At 44.5% G+C, this 24530-nt stretch overlaps 1 protein-coding gene across 1 annotated transcript in view; it reads left to right on the top strand.

The window, feature by feature from the left end:
* SLC17A8 (solute carrier family 17 member 8) overlaps positions 1 to 24530 on the top strand; it is a 769865-nt gene that overhangs the window by 463262 nt on the left and 282073 nt on the right. Inside the window, exons 5-6 of the mRNA XM_069629352.1 lie at positions 8008 to 8095; positions 16487 to 16573. Of these exons, the coding sequence (XP_069485453.1) occupies positions 8008 to 8095; positions 16487 to 16573 (175 nt within the window). The remainder of the gene's footprint in view (positions 1 to 8007; positions 8096 to 16486; positions 16574 to 24530) is intronic.

Genomic DNA, 24530 nt, shown 5'->3' with positions numbered 1-24530 from the left:
AACTGTGCAGTAGGTCTATTTCCTCAGACGCAGATCGTACCTTGTGACTCCTGGTACTGAGTGATCTGTGAACAACGTGTCGTCACTTCCCGATGGAAGCGACGAATCAAGAGCGAGATCTGATGCAAGATCCGGAACAGATTCAAAAGATGGAACCGTTGGAGAGTGTGGAGGTGAAATGGATGTTTCCCCAGGCCCCATGGGCTCAGGGAGAGTCTCTAATGCACTCTTGATGCTGTTTACTGCTTTGTGATCATTGGTTACAGTACTGGTGAGGGGTTCTGTATCTTCTGTAGTGTTTGGCACAGGGTGTGGAATCCTCTTCATATGCGACGCTTGGATCCAATTCTTCTTTCCTGTTACCTGCTCTGCCTTTTGTGTGACCAGGGGCAAAGTGCGAGGCAAGAGGATCACTCGAATGCTTTCATAAGGACCCAGTCACCCGGCCATATGCTGTGGCCGGGGCCCTTGTATTTCACAGGTAAAGCCTCTCGCACCTGGTGATAAATGAAATACAGATTTTTAGTTAACTGGCCACAATAGTCAGAAAGAAGTACATTTTCGACCTTGCGCAAAGAACGAGGCCTGGGTACATTGCAAATGTTAGCTGGCCTACCCATGACCACCTCAAAGGGAGCGAGCCCAGTCTTAGTTTGAGGGGTCATCCTTATGGACAATAATACGATTGGTAAGGCATCCGGCCATTTTAGTTTGGTGCCGGCACACGTCTTAGCGAGCATGTACTTGATGATGCCGTTGTGTCCTTCTACTAGTCCAGCACTCTGTGCGTGTCTGGCCGAATGGAACCGTTTATCGATCTGTAGTCCTGCGCATATCTGCAGTATTACAGCAGCGATAAAGTGTGGACCATTGTCCGACCAGATGACTCTTGGCAGACCAAATCTTGGAAAATATTCCTTCAGCATGGTCTTTGCAGTGGTCATAGCGGTGGCATCTTTGATGGGAAAAGCTTCAACCCATTTGCTAAAAGCACAAATGACAACTAATACGTACTTGAAATTATGACAACGCTCCATTTCTATGAAGTCAAAATTAATTACTTCAAAGGGGACAGAAGGTGGACCAAAACTACCCCTAGTAGTTGATGTGCCCTTTCCCACATTATGCTGTAAACAAATCATACACCCTTGAACAAATCGTTCAGCTACTTACTGGGAGGGACTATGAGCCATAACAACCATCATCATAACATGTGCGTCAGGCAGTAACCATTTCCCTTCAACCTTGTGCACCCAGCACCCATCATCATCCAGTATTCCCAAGCCCATTTCTTAGATTCTTCTAACGTGGCATCGGCTTGCATATTCTTTATGGAGTCAATACCCTCATCCAAAGAACAGGCATTTGTGGCTTCCCTTGAAGTATATATTTCTGAAGAGAGATCAGTGGCTGTCTGTTTGGCTATCTGGTCAGCGAAAGCATTACCTTTTCCTACATTGTCTATGACCTTCTGATGCGAAGCGCATTTCATGATAGCTAGCCGAGTAGGGAGTGCAAGCGCTGAGAGTAACCGTACTATCAAGGAGCCGTGTTGGATTTTAGTACCATGTGATGTCAAGAAACCTCTTTCTGCCCAAAGTCTGCCAAAGTTGTGAACCACCCCAAAGGCATACTGACTGTCAGTATATATATTTACTGTAAGCCCTTCGGAAAGTTCATAAGCTCGGGTCAATGCTATAATCTCTGCGGAGTTATGCATGATTCTTTTGGTCTCCACGACCGTGCTCAATGTAGTAATTGCGTAGGCAGCTGTGGATGTACCATCCGGAAGTTTGAAACAGGAGCCGTCACAAAACAGCTTCCCTAGCGGATTGTTCAAAGGAGTGTCCTTTAGGTCAATTCTGCCTTTAGTCTCTTGTTCTGTGGTGTAAAGGCAGTCATGTGACTCTTAGTCACTGCAAGCAGTACCTTGCGGGAAAGGTAGAAGTTCAGCCGGATTAAGAACACAACACCTCTTAATTTGGATACGCGGTGCAAACAAGATCAATTCGTATCTCGTTAATCGTGCAGAGGTGAGGTGTTGCGTTTGTGTTCTGTTTAATAGAGCATCTACAGAGTGAGGTACAATCAGGGTTAGAGCATGGCCTAGGACCATTCCCTCACTCTGTTTAACGGACGCAGCAGCAGCAGCAGCGACAGCTCTCAAACATTTTGGCAAAGCGCATGCAACAGGATGAAGGGCGGAAGAAAAGTAGCCACATGGCCTATTCTTCCCTCCATGTTGCCGCATTAATACAGCCAAAGCACATCCATCACATTCATGCACATACAACACGAAGGCCTTTTCATAGTTTGGTGTGCCCAAAACTGGTGCCAAGCACAATGCAGTCTTGAGCAGATCAAATGCTCGCTGGTGTTCCAAGTTCCACGGCAATGGTGAAGAAATGCCCTTCTTCGTCAAAGCCAACATTGGTTTAATCACTAAGGAGAAATTCGGGATACACTGCCTACAGTAAGAAGCCATTCCTATAAAGGCTCTAACTTCCTTCTGAGTATTTGGGACAGACATGCTAGAAATTATTTTTATCTATTCAGGTGTCAACCTCTTCCCTCTTTTGACAGGAGATAGCCTAAATAGGCGACCTTCTGTTGACAAAATAGACATTTTTTAAGCAAAGCTTTGTGTCCATGTTGAGCTAGATGAATAAGCAGCAACACAGTGCCCTCCTTACAAGCGCTTTCTGAGTCAGCAGCTAAAAACAGGCTGTCAACATATTGAAGCAGTGTACAAGTAGAGGGCAACTCAAGGGTATCGAGCTGCTCTTTCAAAGCCCTACTATAGATGCTAGAACTTTCCATGCAACCTTGCGGTGCACGGGTAAAAGTAAATAAGCGTCCCTCTAAGGTGAACGCGAACAAGTACCTACTGTCCTTATGTATAGGGATACTAAAGAAAGTGTTCTTTAGATCCACAACACCAAAGTAAGTAGCTGAAGCCGGAATCATAGTCAATATTATTGTCACATCAGGCACAATAGGGAATTGTGGAGCAACAATCTTATTAATGGCACGTAGATCAATAATGAAACGGAAGGGAATTGCATTATCGCCTTTTTTGTACACTGGCAAAATCGGACTATTGCACAAACTACCTGCAATTTCCTGAATCACCCCTCGGTGCACAAAATCGGAGACAATGCATTTCAAAGCTTGCTCACCATCGACCGAAATCTTATACTGGAGAATACGTGGCAACTTTACTCCATGTTTCAAAATAATCTTAACAGGCTCAGTTTGCGAAACACCAACATCATTGTCGTCAATTGCCCACAAACACTCCGGAACATCTCTAAATTCTGGCGGCAATGGTGTGGTTAAGAATTGAGAGACAGAAAGTTGCTGTGGTGAAAACGTCAAACGCACTCCGTCAGAAGAAAAATTAATTACAGCAGTTAGTTCCTTCAACAGATTCAACCCCAACAAATTCTCTCCACAATTCGTGGTCAAAAGGAATGGACAGTGGTCTGTAAATGGACCCAAAGAAATGGGTACTGGCGAAGAAACTGGACAGACGACTGGTGTGCCAGAAAACCCTACAGAAACATTGGTTTGCCCTGACAGTAGAATGTTTGGAACCCATAAATGGTCAATGGAACACTTCTGTGCCCCGTATCTACCAAGAATAGATGTTTCCTATTACCCACTAACATTTCAACGTAGGGACCTTTCTGATTAACGGGAATAGGCGTTGGTTCCAAACCCTGCTTCGGGCAATCCTAGCGGAACAGAATGTCATCGAAAGGAAGTTCTTCAGAGAGGTAAGCAGCAGAAGGATGGTCAACATTTTTTCTATTATCCATGCTTGATGCCTGATTGTCCTTCGAAAAGGTTGCTGTGAATCCTGTGAAAACTGACCTCTACCAGGACCCCCTACCCCTGGGTGGCCTCTGGGTCATCTACCCATATTCCTAAATGTGTTATTTGACCTTTGCTGGAGGATCGGGCATTGTGCACGCCAATGACCCTCAAGTCTGCAATAAGCACACTGGTTAATGTTTACAGGACCCAATGGCGCATTTCCTTGTGGAACGTACTGACCTCTAAATTGCAAATTACCCCCTCTAGGGCCTCTAACAATTTGCTGCAATAGTACTTTTGTCTTTAAGTCACCTTTTCTCTTTTCAACTCTTTCCTTTTCATTATTGACACGATTCACGTAGTACTGAGCCATGTGTAGTACTTCTGACTGAGACTTTGCATGCCAAGTGCTCTCGAAAGACATCATTTGTGACTGGATGTCAGGCAGCAATCCACGCACAAATTTATCCACGAATAGTCGTTTCCCAGACTCCGTGCTTAAGTCTTCTCCACTGTAATCTGAAAATACTTGTTCGAACCGGTTGAAGAACTCGGTAGAACCCTCAGATTTCCCTTGGACACAGGCCGTAAACTTGTCCCAAATAATCCTTCTTTCAGGAATTATAGTCTTCAATTTCGTAACTATTCTATCAGGCAAAGTTAGTATTACATGTGGTGGTCTCTCGCCAGCTGGTCTTTCTCTATCAAGTCTAGTCATAGTATCCCATGAATCTCCTAACCCTGGTACATCATCTATAGTCCTAATCTGTTTCCACAAATCAACGGGCAGAAGTACTGGAAACAACAGATCAATATCGCTTAAGTTGAACACTGAAGACTGTAAAACAGACTCTATTTCTTTGTAGAACCCCGTTGGATTCTTCCTAATATTGGGAATAGACTGTTTAATGGTGTTCACTTCCTGTCTCGAGAACGGGACGTGAACGAACTGCGACACATAATGTGCAGGAATGTCGTAGGCAGCTGCATCTGTTCTGGCATCAGCTGGAACCTCGACATTTGGGACAAATGTCAGAGGAACCTCTCTCATAGGTAACTGAGAAATAGGCAACTCTGAACGCTTACTAAGCAACAGAGCTAAATCGAGCGCTAAAGCAGCTGAAGAAGTGTCAAAGGAGAAAGCCCTCTTATAAATACTCAATAACTCTGCGGGAAAGCAAATCTTTCTTTTTATGCATTCATCCTGTAGGTTCTCTACCATTACCTGTATCACTTTCCTCTGCATTCCTGACTATACGTGTCATATACTTCAACGGGAGTTATCGATGTTTCTGAGATCCACCTAATCGCGTCTGTCATACAAATTCGTGTTTCCTCATTTATCGGTTTACGACAAGGGTAAAACCGTTTCTGTACGAACATAACATCCAAACTATCACCATCCATATCTTCATTCCTTAACCTTTCCAACTCCCTTGTATACTCAAGAATCCTCTCAACATGCCCTTGTACTTTCTCCGCTATGTCTCTAGAAAACGCTTAAGTATTCAGATCCCTCAACCCTTGTGGGAGATCTATATCACTTAGTCTGTTCCACATTACACATAAATGAATTCCTATTCCTTCAATAAAAACGTTTTTCTCAGGAAAATTGTCTAGATTACAAAGTGTGGCAAAAACATCAGCGCATTCACCCTTTTCCATGCAATGCTTAGCCCACACAGTTAACTTATGCTTTTTCTCTGAAGATACAGTATTACGAGTTACAACCCTGCTCCTTGATTGGTGTAGGACCACTTGGAAGAGGGAGAGTAGGCACATTTTGAACATCCGGATACAGAGGTACTATTGCTGGCATGGCAGGCAAGCCCACCGGACCTGTAACAGCAGGAATAGGTGGAGGAACAGGTGGAAGAGCAGCATCAAAAGGAGGAACAATAGCTGGAGGAAGAGGAACATTAAGAGGAGCAATAGGAGGAGCAGGAGGAGCAACGGGAGGAGGAATGACAGCAGGAAGAGGAACATACGGAGGTGGCGCAGTGGCACAAGGCCTTTGTTCATTTAACAGTTTATCGATATGTTCATCAGATACATGAAAGTCTTTAGAAGGATACATTTTCTGGATACCAAGTGAGAAAGCCCTATCCATATTCCTAACTGACTCAGACTGTTTACTCTGGTCATATAACAACGCTTTTTCGGTGTTCGTCATAAGACGGCGCGCATGCTTTTCTCTACTCTTAAGCTGCTGCATAGCTTCTTTCTTCCAATTTTGTAATACATCGAATGCTGCAGGTCTAACCTTTTTCTTCAATAATATAGATTCTAAGTATTCAATACGAGGGATTTCAAAACTACCATTAATTGGCCACTGAAGTTCGGAAGCATGTCTAGTTTGTCTGTGCCAAATATCATTAAGTACTATACTACCAATGCCGTGCTTACAGTACATAGTACACACCGGTGACCCCTCCATTGGTGCCGGTCGGCCAAATTCCAAAGATTGTCTGTCGCTGCGGAATAACGCCCTGAAGCAGGCAGACAATTTCCCAGGCATATCAGAATACTGGTGTTACCTGGTCAATAATTGCACTTGCAAGTGTAATGCGCCAAAACAAATTATCAGGATACTTAAGAATCGGGTCACGACTCACCTGATCAAATCCTAAGGAGGTCTGATCGGAATACACATTTTTCTAACTAAGGTGCCTCTTGGTTGGTGATTTCGGCAAATCCGCCCGCCTCGATATATGGACCCTCGTCAAGATGCCAACTCGGACCGCTGGCTCACCATCCAGGGATCGGGTCGGGCAGCGCTGCTGAGCTGTCGCGTCTCATCCAAGAAAGGGGCCCCCTTTTACACCGTCTGATCCCGGTCCGATAGCCGCGTCAACCTTCAATGAGCTGGCATCAATCTTGAGGGTCCCTATTCGGGAGCCATCTGTAAAATCAAAAAGAGAAATATCGAGGCTGAGTACCACCAAAAGGAAATACACCAAACACGGGTTTATAAAGATTCACAGATCTTTATTCTAAAACTGTACAGTTTACAAAGAACAAAGTATCAGATAGCTATCTGGCCCTCAGTACATCACAACGAATACCAGCCCTTTCGGTGTGAGAAGTGAGAGGTACTGGAAGTCTACATGTTCACATCTTTTATACAATTCTCAATCGCAATGTCCAGCCCCTCTGCAAGTTAATTATTCTCGGTCTAGGGTTCGTGCTGAGTTCACCTCTAGTTAGTCCAACTATATGCATGTGGATTACGTCTAGTGTATAAAACTACAAGTCACAATGGCAACAGTGTATCTTAGAATTTAACATTAAGCCTTAGTACATGTTTTATACAATGTAGTTCAACAAGTGCTCACATTTAGTATTGAAACAACATTGTATTCAATGTATGCCCACGGATCGGACTTGTTGGCGTGAGTAATCCTTTGATTTTCAGGTCAAACATAGGACATAGTCTTATTACACGACCCAAACATTTAGCCTACAGGCAGTTTAGGCATTAACCTGTGTAAAGGTCAGGACCGCTAAGGTTACGAGCAGGAGAATACTGTCCACCATTTTAGAATACAGAGTGACTTTGAGGTGGAAATCAAATGGCGGCTAGACCTAAAATGGCGGCTAAGTCAATCTAAAGTCAGAACTTTGTAACGCCGATTTCTTCGCAGAGCGACTGGGTGTAGGCCAATATATACAATAAAGGAGGCACAATATGATATCCCGTTTAACAAATTCAGCCTTTCATCCATTCAAGGTCGTTAAATGATTATCCACATCATTTAGGTAATAACTGTATACACAATGTTCTATAAACAGAGCTTTTGAAAAAACACTCTCTGCATTATTATTTTCTTTCATCTGGAGTTTATTAGATGTGGTTTCCGAGATGTTAATTTGGGGTGGGTGGGGGTGGACGGGAGGTTCTGTAAGTCACCTCCAGGAAAGAGCCTGCATTTTGGAAAAATTGAGAACTGTGTGCTCGTTTATTTAAATGAAATAACTATGAATGGATTATGCAACTGCACTGATACCTCCTTTTGACCCTGTTTTATGCCGATTTAGTATCAGTTCTGGCCACATGTGCATAGTGCGTTTTATCAAAGGGATTAAATACAAAGAAAATACTTTTGGATTAGGAGATCAGTGTGTTATACTTGTTTGTAATTACATTTCATTAGATGACATCTAAATTTGAATATGCAACTTTTTCAGGGTGTTACCTATCCAGCATGTCATGGGATGTGGAGTAAATGGGCCCCTCCATTGGAAAGAAGTAGGCTAGTAACAACATCCTTTTGTGGTAAGTGTTCTCCTCTACATTATTAATTTACTTGCATTTGTTCATTTCCTTTAAAAAGTGTCAGTGGTGTTGTTGATGAATCAAAAGCTTAGGGGTAGTGGAAGCTACATCACACGCATTTTGATCCTTGATGACACCACAGACCGTGATACCACATGACATTTGATTCAGAAAATATCACAAAAGGTCACATCATACACACCTGAGGGCATGCATCTATAGTGGGGTATGACGTGACCGCATAATGTTTCCCATTGACGCTCCTGCTCCATGCACTGCGCTACTGTCAAGACTATCAGACTGTTTTACTGGATTGACCACGGATTTTGATATGTCCTCCTCACTGCTAGAATTACTGCGCGCCCCCAGAGTTCCTTCGTCCTCCTCACCTGATGAGATAGAATAGTTCAGCTTCTTTCTTCGGAGATGTTGCGCTGGAGACTTCTTCTTTGTGAGCAGATATGGTCTGCCTTGAAAGGAAGCCACAGTGACTCTATATAGAGAAATTCACAATGACTCCTCTCCGCGACAGCCAGATATGTTTCAGGGGAAAAAGCCATTAGGGCATAAAAAACCCCCACGATGCACCGAAGAGGACTGTCGATAGGCTGATCCGATGAGAGGTAACTTGTCGTAACTGAAGCAGAAATCAGCGGAGGAGCACACCAAAGACGGGTGTGAGATGCAAAACACAACTGCCACGAACGCAGCAGAACGTAGCAGAAGGAGGAGAGGCAGGGAACCCGGAAGAAAGAGGCAAGGTCAAATGGGTAGACTGGTAGCAAGGAAGGAAAATATTGGAAGTGGGGGAGAGGGAAATAAGGCGGACTAAGACCGCAGAAGGAAACACAGAAAAATGAGTGCACGAAACACAGGAAAGCACAGTTGCAACGCGCTGAGCCGCCGAGTAACGAATGGTGAAATACTCGACGGGCGGCCATGTTGGAAAAAGACTAGACCGCAGAGTAACATTTCGAGGAAACGTGGCGGAACAGTCTAATGGCGTCGGAGTTTCCACCTCCGCCAGACTCGCCAGCTGCCAGCAGTCGTGACAGTATGCCCCCTTCGAAGACCCCTTCCTCCTGGTTTACCTGGATAAAGTCTGTGAAACTGGAGTAGAAGTTGGGGGCATGAACCTGAGTCTCTGGTTCCCAAGTATCCTCTGAGGAGGGATAGCCTTTCCAGTATATGAGATACTCAAGGCGCCCTCAATGGTATCAAGAGTCACAGATTTGGGAGACTTCGTATTCATCCGAGGCAGAAGTGGGCTGGATCATTAACTTGGGCGAAATTTGCTTCCTAGTATCAGGTACAAAGGAGCGTAAGAGAGAGGAATGAAATACCGGATGGATCCGTCTGAGGGTCTTTGGCAACTTTAATCGGTAGACAACTGGATTGACTCTGGACTCTATTTCAAAAGGTCCGATGTACCTGGGAGATAGTTTGGAAGGGCGAACCCAATGGGGCAGGAACCTTGTGGACAGTATAACCTTTGTGCCTGTACCCAAAGTAGGCACTTGACTCCGATGTTTATCGGATTGCTTCTTATACCATCTGCTGGCCTCCTGTAGGCTTTGTTTAGCCGTGTCATGAGCTTCCTTAAACTGATTGAGCGTAGTCTCCAAAGATGGGATGTTGGTCTCTTTCCAGATGGTAGGTATGATGGATTGAGGATGGAAACCATACGTACAATAAAAGGGGCTGAGACCCATAGCGGAATGTACCGCATTATTGTACGCGAACTCAGAGGTAGGAAGCAGGGCTACCCAGTTGTCTTGTTGTTGATTGACAAATCATCTCAGATACTGTTCCAATGTTCCGTTGAGCCTTTCGGTCTGGCCATTTGTTTGGGGATGAAATCCTGATGAAAGGGCTCTCTCCATGCCCAAAAGTTTACAGAAGGCCTCCCAGAATCGGGAGGTGTATTGGGTACCTCGATCCGACACAATCTTCTGGGGCAAGCCGTGTAACCGAAAAATATCTTTGAGAAAGACTTCAGCCATGACGGAGGCTGCCGGTAACTTGGACAGCGGAGAGAAATGAGCTAGTTTGGAATAAGAGTCCACAGTGACCATAATGCATGTACAACCCTGGGAACTAGGCAGTTCAACAATGAAGTCGGTAGAAATGGACTTCCAGGGACCCAAAGGGATCGGATCTTGGTGTAATAATCCCAAAGGTCTTTGGGTGGAATGCTTGTTCTGCTGACACACTAAACACGACTGTACATAGGTCTGTGTATCAGTCTTCATGTTTGGCCAATGGAAAGAACGTTTAAGCAATTCCAGCGTTCCTCGTATCCCTCGATGTCCGGCGGTTTTAGAGTCATGACACCATCGAAGAACCTGTTGGCGGAGTCTTTGTGTGGGCAAGAAGAGTCTTCCTTGGACACAGCATAGACCATCTTTACAGCTGACTGGCAGTCTTCTAGTATCCAGTGTTGACCCATTCAGAGAGGCTTCTCTCACTTCCTGCATAAAGGAGGACACCAAGGTGATAATTTGGGTGTGTGGGAACATCATCTCCATCCTGTAGGTCGAGTTAGTGTCGTCTCGGCAGGACAATGAATCCGCAATCTGGTTCTGGATACCAGGTATGTAGGTTATGGTGTTGTAACCTTCTTGTTGTTTGAGGATTTGTAGATTCTTATGGTCTGTAAGTATTTGGAAGGGATGAAGACTCACTTGGAGTAGATGTCTCCACTCAAGGCAAGCCAGTTTCATGGCAAGGAGTTCCTGTTCAATGACAGAATAGTTCCGTTGACTTGAGATCAAAGTCTTTGAATAGTAAGCCACAGGATGTTCCCGGCCTTGGTCAGATTGAAGGAGAACGGCACCTACGGCCGCTGCTGAAGCATCGGTCTCCAGGATAAAGGGTCTTAGTTGATTTGGCTGCTTAAGAATGGGTGCTGAACAGAAACTCTGCTTCAAGCTGAGAAAGCTGTTCTCAGATTCTACTGACCAAATAAAGGGTCTGGAAGATTTCTTTAACAAGGAAGTAATGGGAAGAGTAAGTCGGGAGAACTCTGAAATAAACTTCCTATAGAAATTTGCAAGTCCCAAGAAACGTTGGATTTCTTTGATGGAGGTGGGTGACGGCCAGTCTAGTATGGCTTTGACCTTTTTGGGATCCATGGTGATTCCTTGTTCAGATAGAATAAATCCCAGGTAGGACAAGGAGGACTGGGCAAAGGTACATTTCTCCGGCTTTACCAGAATGTGGTGTTGTAATCTGTGTAAAACCTCTTTAACTTGAGGGATATGGTCTTCCTGATTGTGGGAATACACTAGGATATCATCCAAGTAGACCACTGTGTTTTGTCCCAATAGATCCGAAAACAAATGATCCATGAACCTTTGGAAGATTGAGGGTGCATTAACCAGGCCAAACGGCATCACCTGATATTCATACAGGCCGTAGGGTGTGCGAAAAGCCGTCTTCCATTCGTCCCCGCTCTGATCCGAAGTAGATGATGGGCATTCCTTAGATCGAGCTTGGTGAATACTACTGAGCCTTGGACAGCTTCCAAAATTTCGGAGATGATGGGCATCGGGTAGCGATCCTTGATGGTCACTTTGTTAAGTCCCCTGTAGACGATGCACGGCCTCAACTCCTTGCTGTCTCACTTGGGGATAAAAAACAACGAGGCACCTGCTGGTGATTTAGAAGAGCGGATCAGTCCGTTAGCTAGATTGTCCTCAAGGTAACGCCTGAGTACAGCCTTTTCTGACAAAGAGAGGGGATACATCTGTCCGAAAGGAACCAAGGCCTGAAGGACCAGGTCAATACTATAGTCCTCAGGTCTATGCGGAGGAAGTGCAATGGGTACCTGTTCCTGAAATACTTCAGAGTATTCAGAAAAACAACCTGGAATACAATGAATGGAACTCTTCTCCGTAGCGCATACCGTCTTAACGGTTTCATGTAATGGTTCCGGTAAATACTCCCTTTGACAGTACTTGGAGTGAAAGCTCATTAGGTTGTTAGTCCAATCCACCGTGGGGTTGTGCTTCCGGAGCCAACCGATTCCCAAGATGACGGGGAAATAAGCAGCACGGATTATGTCAAACAGTATCTGCTCCTTGTGTTGCTGTACAGAGACTTGTACTATCTCGGTGGTGTGGGTTATGAGTCCAGAACATAAGGGAGTACCGTCCACCCCTTCAACTTTCTGATCTTCTTTCTTGGCAATTCTGAGTAGACCCACCTTATCTGCCCACAGGGTGTCCAGACAATTACCTGCGTCCCCGCAATCCAATAACGCCTGAGTGTCGACCTCTTTATCTCTGAAACAAAGTTTGATTCCTATTACCATCAGTCCCAGGTCTTCGGATGTCTTTGCAGAGGTTACCGAGAGTGTGGTGTAGGAACAAGGGAGAGTCCCTCGGTAGTCTGTCCCACCAACTACCGAGGGCGTTCGTTTCCCGACCTTCTGGGGGGCACATCTGGGTAATCCCTCAATAGATGATTTGCCGAACCGCAATACAAACAGAGATTCTCATCTCGTCTCCTTTTCTTCTCTTCGGCGGTCAATGGAGGTCTGGTGGTACTGATTTGCATGGGTTCATCTCGGGCATTCCGGGTAGCAGTTGAGGAAGCAGGAGTGTGAGTGTCCGGGAATGAGGTAGAGCTACGACTCTTCTTCCTTTCATTCTTCCATTCGGTTAAACGAAAATCAATCCGTAGAACCGCCGCTAGTAGATCCGAGAAGGAGTCAGGACGAGGAATCAAGTTCGTCTTTAAGCTCTTCCCGCAATCCTCTGCGGAAATCGTGTATTGGGCATGTTCTTCCCAACAGCCTCAGTAGCCAATTTCTTGAAGGTGGAAATGTAGGAGAGTAGGTCGGAGTTCCCATGGCGAACATCCAGTAAGTCCTCGATGTGGGCACATTCCGTCCGAAGAAAGGTCTGTTTCAGGAAGTCTTTAAAAGCAGCGTAATCTTGTAGGACTGGATCGGACTGGGAAACCAAAGGGGTTGCCCATGCCAAGGCATTCCCAGTTAAATGCGTTATCATAAAATCCACCTTAGCAAGGTCCGGGGAAAAGGCATTTTGTCTGAATGTGAAATGTATATTGCAGGCTTCTAGGAATTCCTTTACTTTCCTCTGGGAGCCATAAAAACTTCCCTGACACCAAGGGTAAAGTGGGTAGATCTGTAGACTGTTGTTCTCTAGCGGCTACTCTCAGCTGGAGAGCCGCGTTGTCGGTCTTGAGTGTCTGGACCTCAACCTGGAGGTTCTGGACTGCTGCCACTAGCTCCTGTAATTGCTGTGGCATGGCCATGTCTTCACTTGGGCGTTGCAATCTGTCAAGACTATCAGACTGTCTTACTGGATTGACCACGGATTTTGATATGTCCTCCTCACTGCTAGAATTACTGCGCACCCCCAGCGTTCCTTCCTCCTCCTCACCTGATGAGGTAGAATAGTTCAGCTCTTTCTTCAGAGATGTCGCGCTGGAGATTTCTTCTTTGTGAGCAGATACGGTCTGCCTCGAAAGGAAGCCACAGTGACTCTATATAGAGAAATTCACAATGACTCCTCTCCGCGACAGCCAGATATGTTTCAGGGGAAAAAGCCACTAGGGCATAAAAAAAAACGCAATGCACCGAAGAGGACTGTCGATAGGCTGATCCGATGAGAGGTAACTTGCCGTAACTGAAACAGAAATCTCCAGAGGAGCACACCAAAGACGGGTGTGAGATGCAAAACACAACTGCCACGAACGCAGCAGAATGTAGCAGAAGGAGGAGAGGCAGGGAACCAGGAAGAAAGAGGCAAGGTCAAATGGGTAGACTGGTAGCAAGGAAGGAAAATATTGGAAGCGGGGGAGAGGGAAATAAGGTGGACTAAGACCGCAGAAGGAAACACAGAAAAATGAGCGCAAGCAACACGGGAAAGCACAGTTGCAACGCTCTGAGCCGCCGAGTAACGAATGGTGAAATACTTGACGGGCGGCCATGTTGGAAAAAGACTAGACCACGGGGTAACGTTTCGAGGAAACGTGGCGGAACAGTCTAATGGCGTCGGAGTTTCCAGCTCCGCCAGACTCGCCAGCTGCCAGCAGTCGTGAGAGCTACCCTGTGTGACAAAGTTGTCAATAAGCCACGTGATGACAGAAAAACATTTTCAATGTTTATTTTCTATGGGTCTCCAAATCTAATGTGATTGCTGTACCCTTTCCAATGTCCTTGGAGGGGGCTCTTCCTTCCTTAGCCCATGTTCCCTTTCTCCCCGATAGGTTCAATATACCCAGGGCACTCCTACTGTGTATACTGTCCCTGATCTTGGGCGGCCTAACGTCCGTAGCATTTGTCTAGATCTCTCCCTTAAGCGCTTCCTAGGTGACATGAAAAGGGTTAGTATGAAGGTCTTGTCATAGGACTTCTCTGGTGACAGTCCTCCACTCCCTAGCATCACTCTCTCCTGACACTCTTCTTTGCTGCCTCTTGCTTCACCTTGCACTCTGCAACATTAGCTTCCTTTGCTCCTAACTTTCCCGATCTTACTTCTTCCTCTCACACTCTTTCTCTCTCTATTTCTCTCTCTGACTCCTTCACTCACAGTTCAAAAGTGCAGCACAATTGATAGCACACTCTCAATCTCAATACCTTTCCTTCACACTCTCCAAGAAGACCAAAACTCTCCTCAAAATCCTCCTCAACCTGTTGTGCACTCCTTTCTGATCCTGTGGTCCTCCTTCACCTCCTCCAACTTTACAAATACCTTTCACTGCAGACTGACTGTAGTGGCTTTTTATAGTGCTTCTTTTCCTACCAAGTAGGCTCTCTCAGATCCTATTGGGTACTTGAGTCAGCTGCTTCCCTTCACCAATCTCTTTCTGCTCTACCACCAACTCCGCCCATCTCTCTTCCCTTCTGGGCTGGGACTTGCCCGGAAGTCTTCTGCCCCCTTTTCAGTCTCTATTTTCCTCGACCCAGCCATGCAGTCACTGGTTGTTTCTTCTCAGTTCCCCTCCTGGTTCAAGTAAGTTATTGTCCCCAAAGGTTTGGGGAGTGTTCCCTGGTCTCCCCTAGTGATGGGCAGCCTCCTGCTGGTTCCATCTCTGCTGCCGCTGCTCCACTGTTCTCCTACAGCCACTGCAGGGTTTGAGAAGGTAGGTGTTAAGTTTCGGGAGGATAGCTCAGGGGTGACTTGCTCACCTTGGAAGCAAGACGACACAGAGCAACAAAGGTTCGATCCCCGGGTCCGTGCTTAGAAACCTCTGGGTATTAGCACATTTAGTGTTTTTTTGCAAAAATGAAAACATTTTTAAACCCAGATTTCTTTTAAATGGGTGTCCGGTCATTTGGTCGAAAATAAATGGTATTTATTTATATATATTTTTTTTAGTTTGGTTGCTTAAAAAATATTTTTTAATAAAGAAAAAGGGGGGCTAGAGGGGGGACCCCCCAATAAAATAAGAAAAATTTAAAAGAATTCAACCTTTTTTTTTTTCGACCAAATGACTGGTAACCTTTTAAATGCATTTTCTATTGAGATTTGCTTATTCTTTTTTTAAACAAGCATCGTATAATAATATAACACTGAAGATACATGATTGTAAAATCTTTGAATTCATTATGATCATTGAACAGCTCTGGTCATCCTTCCATTCCATCATAATTCAGCCTGCTACGCCATCACAGAAGGGGAAAGCCACATGCAAAACATATTTGGTCCCAGCCCCAAACGGGCACTCATCTGAACTGATCGGTTACATCGCTTCTGCACAAGACCATACGCATTCACAGACATGTTTGGCCTCATTAGGTGTCATCGATGAGGTCCAGCTCTGCACCGGACCAAGATATTATAATACTTTTTCCCCTCACATACCGTCAAAATTGATCTCACTCGAATGTTATACATCTCTGTTCATTGGGTGTGTGACCAATAAGCATTTTACCTGTTTTCTGCAAATTTCTAACCACTACACAGAGTTGTAACTCAATATCTTTGTTCCACCAAACAAGTCATCAGACCTCACCTTCTTTCAGAAAATGGATGGACACCGCAATATCCCTGTTAATATGCCACTCATTAATTGTCCAAAGACAGTGTTTAGAGTATTTGAAGGACCAAGCACCGCAAACCAAAAGTTAGTTAACTAGAACAACTTCTGACTTAATGTGAGCAACACATGGCATTGACCAAAAAAGGAAAAAAGTAGATCTCCCATAGATTATGGTGCTTGTCATTTTAAATGATAGCCTTGCTGTTCAAAGGATTTCAGCTGGGCACCTGATATTCTGTTTGAATGTTGAGTGGACTGTGGGGGAGGAGGTGGCATCGCCAAAAACAAGATGATCCTTAATGGTGAATTATGTCTCCAATTGGCACACAACCTTTTTGCAGTTTGTGTGATGGTAAATCTCTTTCTGATTTCTAGGATCATATGCTGGAGCAGTGATTGCCATGCCATTGGCTGGAGTACTGGTGCAGTACATTGGATGGCCATCTGTCTTTTATATTTATGGTAAGTTTCTTACTGTTGGTTTGGTGGATTTTGGGTTTAAGTTCGATCTAAGTTCTAAAAACCTTCAAACACTGAAAGGTAAGAGGGAAGCTATTCTCATGAACGCAAGGTATTGTTCCACCTCACAGCTCAAACAGTGAATCATGAAATCAATTCCATTGTATGCTGGATAGACACTGTCATGTCTTTGATGTGTTGCGTTACCATTGAAAGCACAAAACAAGCTGGATTAATACAACATGTTCTTCTTGACCTCAAACTACTTGTGTGCACTGCTTGGAAAGGTACTAATGTTACAATCCGTACCCTGTTTAGCACTCCTAGATGCGCTGTCACCCTTGCTCTACCAACACTGGGCAGGTTCCCTCAAAGTGTCCAAGATGCCCCTTACATGCTTCCTGGCCACCCTCACAATCCTTTGGGTTCATGTGTCCCCTATGCACACAGGAGAACCCCAACAACTTTTAGATTGAATTGCAGAATGTTGATGTAACTGCTATTATTGTGTTGAAATGTCCCACTTAGTTACATCTTATCCAAAATGTGTATTAATTACTAATTTACCATTTAGCTCCACCTGTACAGTTAGAAGTAACTCCTGCAAATCCTTTTAGTCTGTGATGCCTTTTCTATCCACATATAATTTAGGTATACTCAATTGTGCCTATTTTTTTTTATCTTTATCCAGAGAGTGGTGAAATCATTTTTGCAGTTTTATGCATATTCTTACCCCTGATCTAAAATGGGCTCTTTCTGACAGGCCACAAAGACAAGCATTTGTGACATGACATTAATCCTCTTGCCTGGAATGGTACTGACTCGTGTAGGCACTAGAAAGATCAGTGTGCTTCACACCATTTCAGATTGGGGTTAAATATGTAATCCTACTGTTTTTCCATGCAAATAGTTCAGATTTGAATTTGAATTCAGAATTGTTTCTAGTTCCCATCTTTTTTTCAAGACCCACTCTTCAACTGCAGAGACAAGCACGCAAAATACAGATGTCATATGCGTACTTAAGTCTTGTATTCATAAAACCAACCACAAGACAATCTATACATGCCTGCTTATCATAGTTATGTTGAAAATGAGCCGGACAGAGAAGTATCCGGGGGATTCATAGCTATGTGGCTAGTATCCTATGCCAAGCGTGGTGAATAAAGGATTTTACACCACAGTGTTTGCATGACTGCAGAATCCACACCTTTAAAGAGATTTTTGCGACTGTGAGTCAAGGATATTGTTGGGGTGGCTACATTTATATGTATTTATGTAAGTATATATGGGATTTATAGAGCAAGAAAATGGCTGGGAAGCAACGATCACACCTAGGCAGTTACAGTGCACAGGAGTAGCAGAAGAGCTAGGATGGGATGTGAAATGTGTAACTCCAAGTGCCATTCTGAAGCAGTGTTTGTGTGGACGGACCTCCAATCACCTTAACCCAAAGTAGGCCCACCTCTTAAGAAGTGAGTGCACATTTGTCAGTAAAGCAAGTTTATTGACAAATGGCTGGGAGGGGCTAGGTGACGCCATGGAGCCAAACTAACCAGAGGCTACTCGAACCACACACGGTTACACATTATATGCATTTTTCAACAGTTAAATCACTCTCACAAATTTCATTAAAAAGTCATCCCCCCATACATGATTGGTCAAACCTATACAAAGAAACCTGCAGTTCCCACACTCTCATTGGACATGTTTATTTAACTACCATCCCCTTGCAACATACATTTGCATCATCTCATATTGACAGCACGCTCCTTCTCAGGATCTTTCAACAGTTTGGTCATGATGCCGTTACATGGTTACATATTCACACAACAAACATAATTCATTACTGATTCCTTCTGGTCATGGACCTCTAACCCCAATCATGATGCACATGATGTTTGCAAAGACACTTCAACAACATGAGCAGAAGAAACAAACAATTTCCCTTTGAACTGGTGATAAGTATCTTTTCCACCCAAACTTGCTGGCGTCCTAATTTCACACTATTCTAAACAACTACCAATTCAGCCTGCCACATCCTGGTAATTCCTGAGAACCTGATCGAAACCCATAAACCATATGCTCACTCTGCCCTTAAGCATTCCTTGAACCCGGTTTAGTACCTGTCCCAAACTGACCCTACCAGGTGGGCGGACTTCTCTGGACAATGAATAACAGGCTCCTATGTACTTAAAAAAATTACATCTCCTCTCCACAATAGTACCAAGTCGTAACACCCTGTGCCTGGCCATAGCTGACCATTTGATATTATTGCAGCTGCTTGCTGCCTTCCTTCAGCCTGCCACCTCTTTCAAACAGCTTTCACAGTCACACAGAGTTTATCTCGCCACCCAAGGTTTCGGGACCTGCACAGTCCCTAGCTATGAGGAGACTCGCAGCATACAAATTCATATATTTGATATCTGTGCATGTATGTTCAAGACTACTGCATCCCCTCACAGTAGTTTCCTACTGCATCAGCAGATTTGACATTATGTTGCTGCGTGCGTGTGAATCTATAATGTATCAACTAAACACAAAGTAACACTAATAGTAACACTTATCCCATTCTTATTAACTACAATAGATACATGCTAAATCGCAACATCGCGGCAACATCGCCATCACCCCAGTCACCAATATGGCGCATGCAACGCAAACCCCTCTTTCCTTTTGAAACCAATTTCTTGTTCTTTTTAACCATCTTCTTGGGTACACAAGGGCCTAAAGCCATCTCTCATTCTGGTCCCACTATGGACATACTCCACTGTTAAACAAATCCATCTTGCCCCCCCTCCATTTACACAATCTACCCACTGCTCCACTCAATCATCCCAATTTGGTGTAGGATCCAAAACAGCTTCAGTCTGAGTACCCATGCTATATGAAATGGTAGTGGGTTTAGCTTTGTACAGGGTCACAGTCATCAAGGCAGCTGCTTTTGGCATTTTGGCATCTTAGTAGAACTGCATCGCAAGAGCATCTGGCAAGAAGAAAAGATAATGAGGATAAAGACAAACATTGGCATTAAGATCTTGACTGCTAAACTCATCCAAGACGGTACACAAGAAAAAAGAGCATCCAACCAAGGGCCATTTGTAATTCCTGCTTCGTCGACCTGCTTCGTCGACCACCCTAAGCTTGTGCAATGCAACAATTGTCTGAGTAAAAATTCCATTCTCTGAATCATTAAGAGGTACAAATGTGCGACACAATCTCCCAATTTCCTGACACACCCCTCCCTCCATAGCTGTCAGGAAGTCGAGGATGTACCTATTTTGCAGGGCTATGAGCCTCAAGGCCAGTAGTTCTTCTTTGTTTTCACTAAAAGCTAACTCAGTGGAATTCACAAACAATAAGAGTTTGTAGCGGGTGAGCTGGAGCCACATCATGTTCATGATAACTTGAACACCAGGGGCAAAGAGAGACGAAAAGAACATCTCAGTTCAACTGAACAACCGGTAATGCTCAAGAATATACATCAGAGCTTTTGTAGATGTTGAGGATATGCAGTTAGAGCGTCTGCTCCATCTCAATGGTTCCCCTTCTTCATGTAATTGATTTGTCCATATACAATGACACAGGGGATCCAAGGGGCACATGGGATAAAGGGGGCATAGATGTGGCTTTGGACATCTGGTGGGCACGTACCAAATGTTCCTGAGGGATGATAAGGACAGGCACATTCAGCATAGTGAGACTGCACACACCTCGACAGGCTGGAGATAATTGTATGTACGCAAATTCTCCACATAACCAAAACACATCAAGAAGTGCAGATGTTCATCCAGCCAGATCAGATATGTGAATCGTGTGATCGCAGTTTACATTTGTGCCAACAGGCACCATGCCATTGCCCTTAAAACACAGAGAAAAATGTGTGAGTAACTGGATCTTAACAGGTTTCTCTGGCTCCTTGAGCCATGTCACATATTTTAGATAATTATTCCAGACATTTCCACACTCTTGGTCAATTTGTGGCACCCCTTCTTCAGAGAATCCCCTCTGTCAGAATCCTGAAGGTGTCTCACCCACTAGATCCCAGAGATCTGTCGTCCAGGTGGCCAGGACACGGCCATCGCTATTGGATCCAGTTCCTGGGGGTGGACCAGTGGGGAGGATCACCTGGATGGGGGGTCTTTGGGGAGTGGAAGTGAGACACCAAAGGTTGAGATGCAGTACCCTCGTCCCATTAATGCCTGTTCCTCATCCTACCCTGTAGGATATGTAGAAGCTCTACCCCCACTTTTCCGACATGAACACTTTCTTACACCATGAAAGACAACAGACAATCACCATAGCCATTTACCTGACATGTCCCAACACAAAGGTTAGGCAAAGTCAGGCAATTGACAATAATTACACACACCTGATGGCCCTTTCTCTTCCCCACAGGGATAAAAGGCACAGCACGAGAGCACACTATAAGCAAGGCCGAACGCACGAGGAAGCAGCTATTCCGGACCGGCAGTTCAAACTGAGGAGAATGGCAGTGAGACCTGAAAGGATAATGAGGAGGGAACTGCCCTTGCCCTTTTCAACTCAGACCCGCAAAGCCTGTGAAAGAGAAATCACAAGACGGGGGAGTTCTGCTGGCGTGTGGTGTATCAGATATCAACGGTGCCCGAAGCCCTTCCACACTGATAGCCAAGGCGGGGAGACGCGCTTGTTACCGTGGTACCGTCCTTGACTCCAGAGGCAAGAAATGCCAACGGGATCAGCACAGTCAATGAGTCAGAGAGAGATTTGATAGGAAACTGGACTGTGTTGAGCCCAACGTTGCGAACGGGAACATTGTATGAACTTTTGAACAAAAAACTTTTGTGTGAAAGCTTGAAAGAAAGTCCAGTGAAGGACTAGCTGCAGAGCGGTCAGGCGCCACGTGGGCGCTCATTCGAAGGACTCTGGCTGGTCCCCTTTCAAACTACAAGTACCAGCAGGCCCTAGGAGAGGCCGGCATGAGGAGTCAGAGGGGTCATACAAGTGTTAGGTCAAACCCCTTGTACAATGGAAAGTCTCTGACATATTGACAAGAAGGAGAAAACTAGGGGAATGGAACCCTGCTTTCTGATGAGATGAGCAAATCATGAACTGTATTTGAAAATCATGAACTGTGTTAGAATGGCTATGTGAACTCAATGGAGGGATGCCAAGGAGAAAGCTAACAGGAGTGAATTCTTCATTGTAAGAAAGCAAATTGAACTGTGTATTTGACAAGAGTGAACACGGCTGAATATTGTCCACAGTGAATGGTTGTTTGAAAAGTCATAGAGAATCTGATATGTTACATTGTAAATGAAAGGCCGTAGTGACCCCGACGGAGGGAGGCCCACGTTATACGAGGGATCGGAGTCTGGCAGAGGGGGATCCTAAGGCGAAGAGTAATCGCTCCATGAAGATTTATTGAAGGCACTTTTGTTTTATTGGATTGTAACCCATCAAGTCCTCTGAGGCAAGAAACTTTGTGTGAAAGAGACTTGGCCACAGAAGGCCCTGATATTTTGGAAACAAACTTTAAACTCGTGCTAACGAGGCCCAGGTGTGCGCTGTGCTCATGAATCCCGCCTTGTCCTGTGCTAAAAATGTGGGGAAGGGAGATCCCAGCCATACCATCCTGACTTATCATTTTGAGAACCCTTCTTTTTTTCTGATGAACATTATCCCACCCTATTTTGTAACTTAGCAATAAGGATTGGCAATCGTTTTTTTTTTAGTATAGGCCCTTTTTAATGACAAGACGCCACTGGGACTGCCTTACTATTTGATGGGCGTAACTTGCTCCCTTCTTAGATTTAGATTTAGATTAGGCATTTATCTCACCCATTTATACAGTTTAATAACTATCCTTGAACTTTGATTACTTGTGTCTTTCTTTACTGTTGCAGCCATGAGTTCCTTACACCTCATTCCTCCAGCTTTGCAACTCTTCACTCCTTTCTCCCATCGATTATTCACAATAATGGCCTCTTTTAGATTCAACTGGACTCTTTGTGTGCACCATATATTCTTCTGCTCTTTACGATCTGTGATCAAACATTCCTCATCATAGTTGCACCAAACACAGTGCATCTGCTAATTCTATCTCATTAAGAATAAATAATCTAGGGACATAAAAAACATATGGGATAAGAGAGTAGATATAGCAAAATCCTACAAATCTCTCTCTACCCTCCCTCCTCATATGCTAATACCAAACATTATCTGCTGCGAAGTCAGGTGCATCTATCATTGGATATGAATTTACATCTTCATCATTTCCCATGAGGTTGGAATCAACACTTGTGTGTGGCCTCAATAACCCTTCTTCAAATCCTATGATACTATACAAGTTAAAACCGTTCCCATTCATATTGTCCGTCACTCCTGAACCAAATTACAAGAGAAATTATAAAAATATAAAATCAAACATTCTAATATACATTTTAAATCCAAGGTTTCATTTCTGCATTTATAAGAACAGTCTCTGGTTTCCATTGTTCCCCCCTTTTCTACTGGAACAAACTGCAAATCCTTAGGGCATACTTAACTTTGAGCCTGCTCTTTCTCCTTTGCCAGTGGAGGGGTGCCAGTATTACTTCGTAATTTACTGATATAAATCCAGCTCTTGTTGCCCTCCACCTTCACAGCAGTTGGAGTCGCAGAAGTCACTCGGTGTGGCGCATGGAAACGCTGCCCGTTCCAGGGTCGAACAAAGGTTCGGATGAAAACAAGGTCTGTGGGGTGCAACTTTGGCTGATGTAGATCTTCGGATTTCTTGATATTTTCTTCTGTAGACTGTTGATGAGAGAACACAACATGTGAAGATACAAGGCTGACACTCCTGGTTGGTGCCCTAAAGTACTCCCCAAACCCCTCACCAAGAATCTCTGCTGATGTGTGCACATCTAATGCTGTGCATGCAGGTGAGAGTGGTATGTGTAACCTATGCCTAGTCACAATCTCATGTGAACGGAGGTGGTGGTCCTCGCCTAGCTGATTTCACAAATAAAACAGGACAAGCAGCAGACAATGAAACCAATTCTTGTGTAAATCACTGCATGTTTTAGACAAACCATAAGCACTCCATTCAACTGCTCTACAGTTCCATTGGCCTGAGGGTGGTACACTGAACACAGCCTGTATTTAATCCCAGAGAGCAAAGTCATTTCCACCAAAAACAGGCATTAAAGAAGTGGGTCCCATTGTCATACTTCAGGACCCCACAAATCCCCCACCATGGAAATACTTCCCTCACCAAAAATGTTGCTGCAGACTTAGCATCAGAGTGTATGCACCTCAAGTCATCGGAAAAATGGGCAAACTACCACAATGAGGTATCGAAAATTCATACATATTTGTACCATATCTATAAAATTAATATGGAGCGCCTGAAAAGGCCCAGAACTGTTACCATCCTCATGGTGTTTCTAGGATTAAATTGTCTACAGACTATACAATTCCCTACTAATCTGCAAACCTGTTCTTGGAGGTTTGGTATGAACCTCTCCTCCGGGAGCTCTGTTGCGATTTGTCACCAAGAAGTGTGCAATGGGTAGTGTAGTTGCTCTAGAGCCACAAGAAGCAGCTCTATAGGCATTACTACCTTCCCAGTAAGCTGCTGTCTCTACAGCAAACCCATGGGCGAGAGGCCACACCCCCTCTTTGCACGAAAGTCCTTCTCCTCTTTGAGGACTCTTTAGTGCATTTCCAAAATCTGTATAAAAAAAGGCCCCACAGTGTACGGGGCTGGCAACTGTGCCTGCTGGACATGGTTTCCATTTTCTGGGATTCTGTGTATGGCACAAATGCGGCTTCTTTCACCGCTTTTTCCGCTGCGTCATTTCCAAGCACTATTGGATCAGTATGGTTAGTATGCACAGCACACTGAACTATTCCTACCACTGTGGACCGTGTTAGTGCTTTGATTGATCTGGATAACAGTGCAGCATGCTGGACAGGGGTCCCGTCAGAACTCCTAAAC

Source organism: Ambystoma mexicanum, chromosome 12, assembly GCF_040938575.1.
Source record: "Ambystoma mexicanum isolate Mex_15411 chromosome 12, UKY_AmexF1_1, whole genome shotgun sequence".
NCBI lineage: Eukaryota > Metazoa > Chordata > Amphibia > Caudata > Ambystomatidae > Ambystoma > Ambystoma mexicanum.
This window is presented reverse-complemented; position numbering and strand designations above follow the sequence as displayed.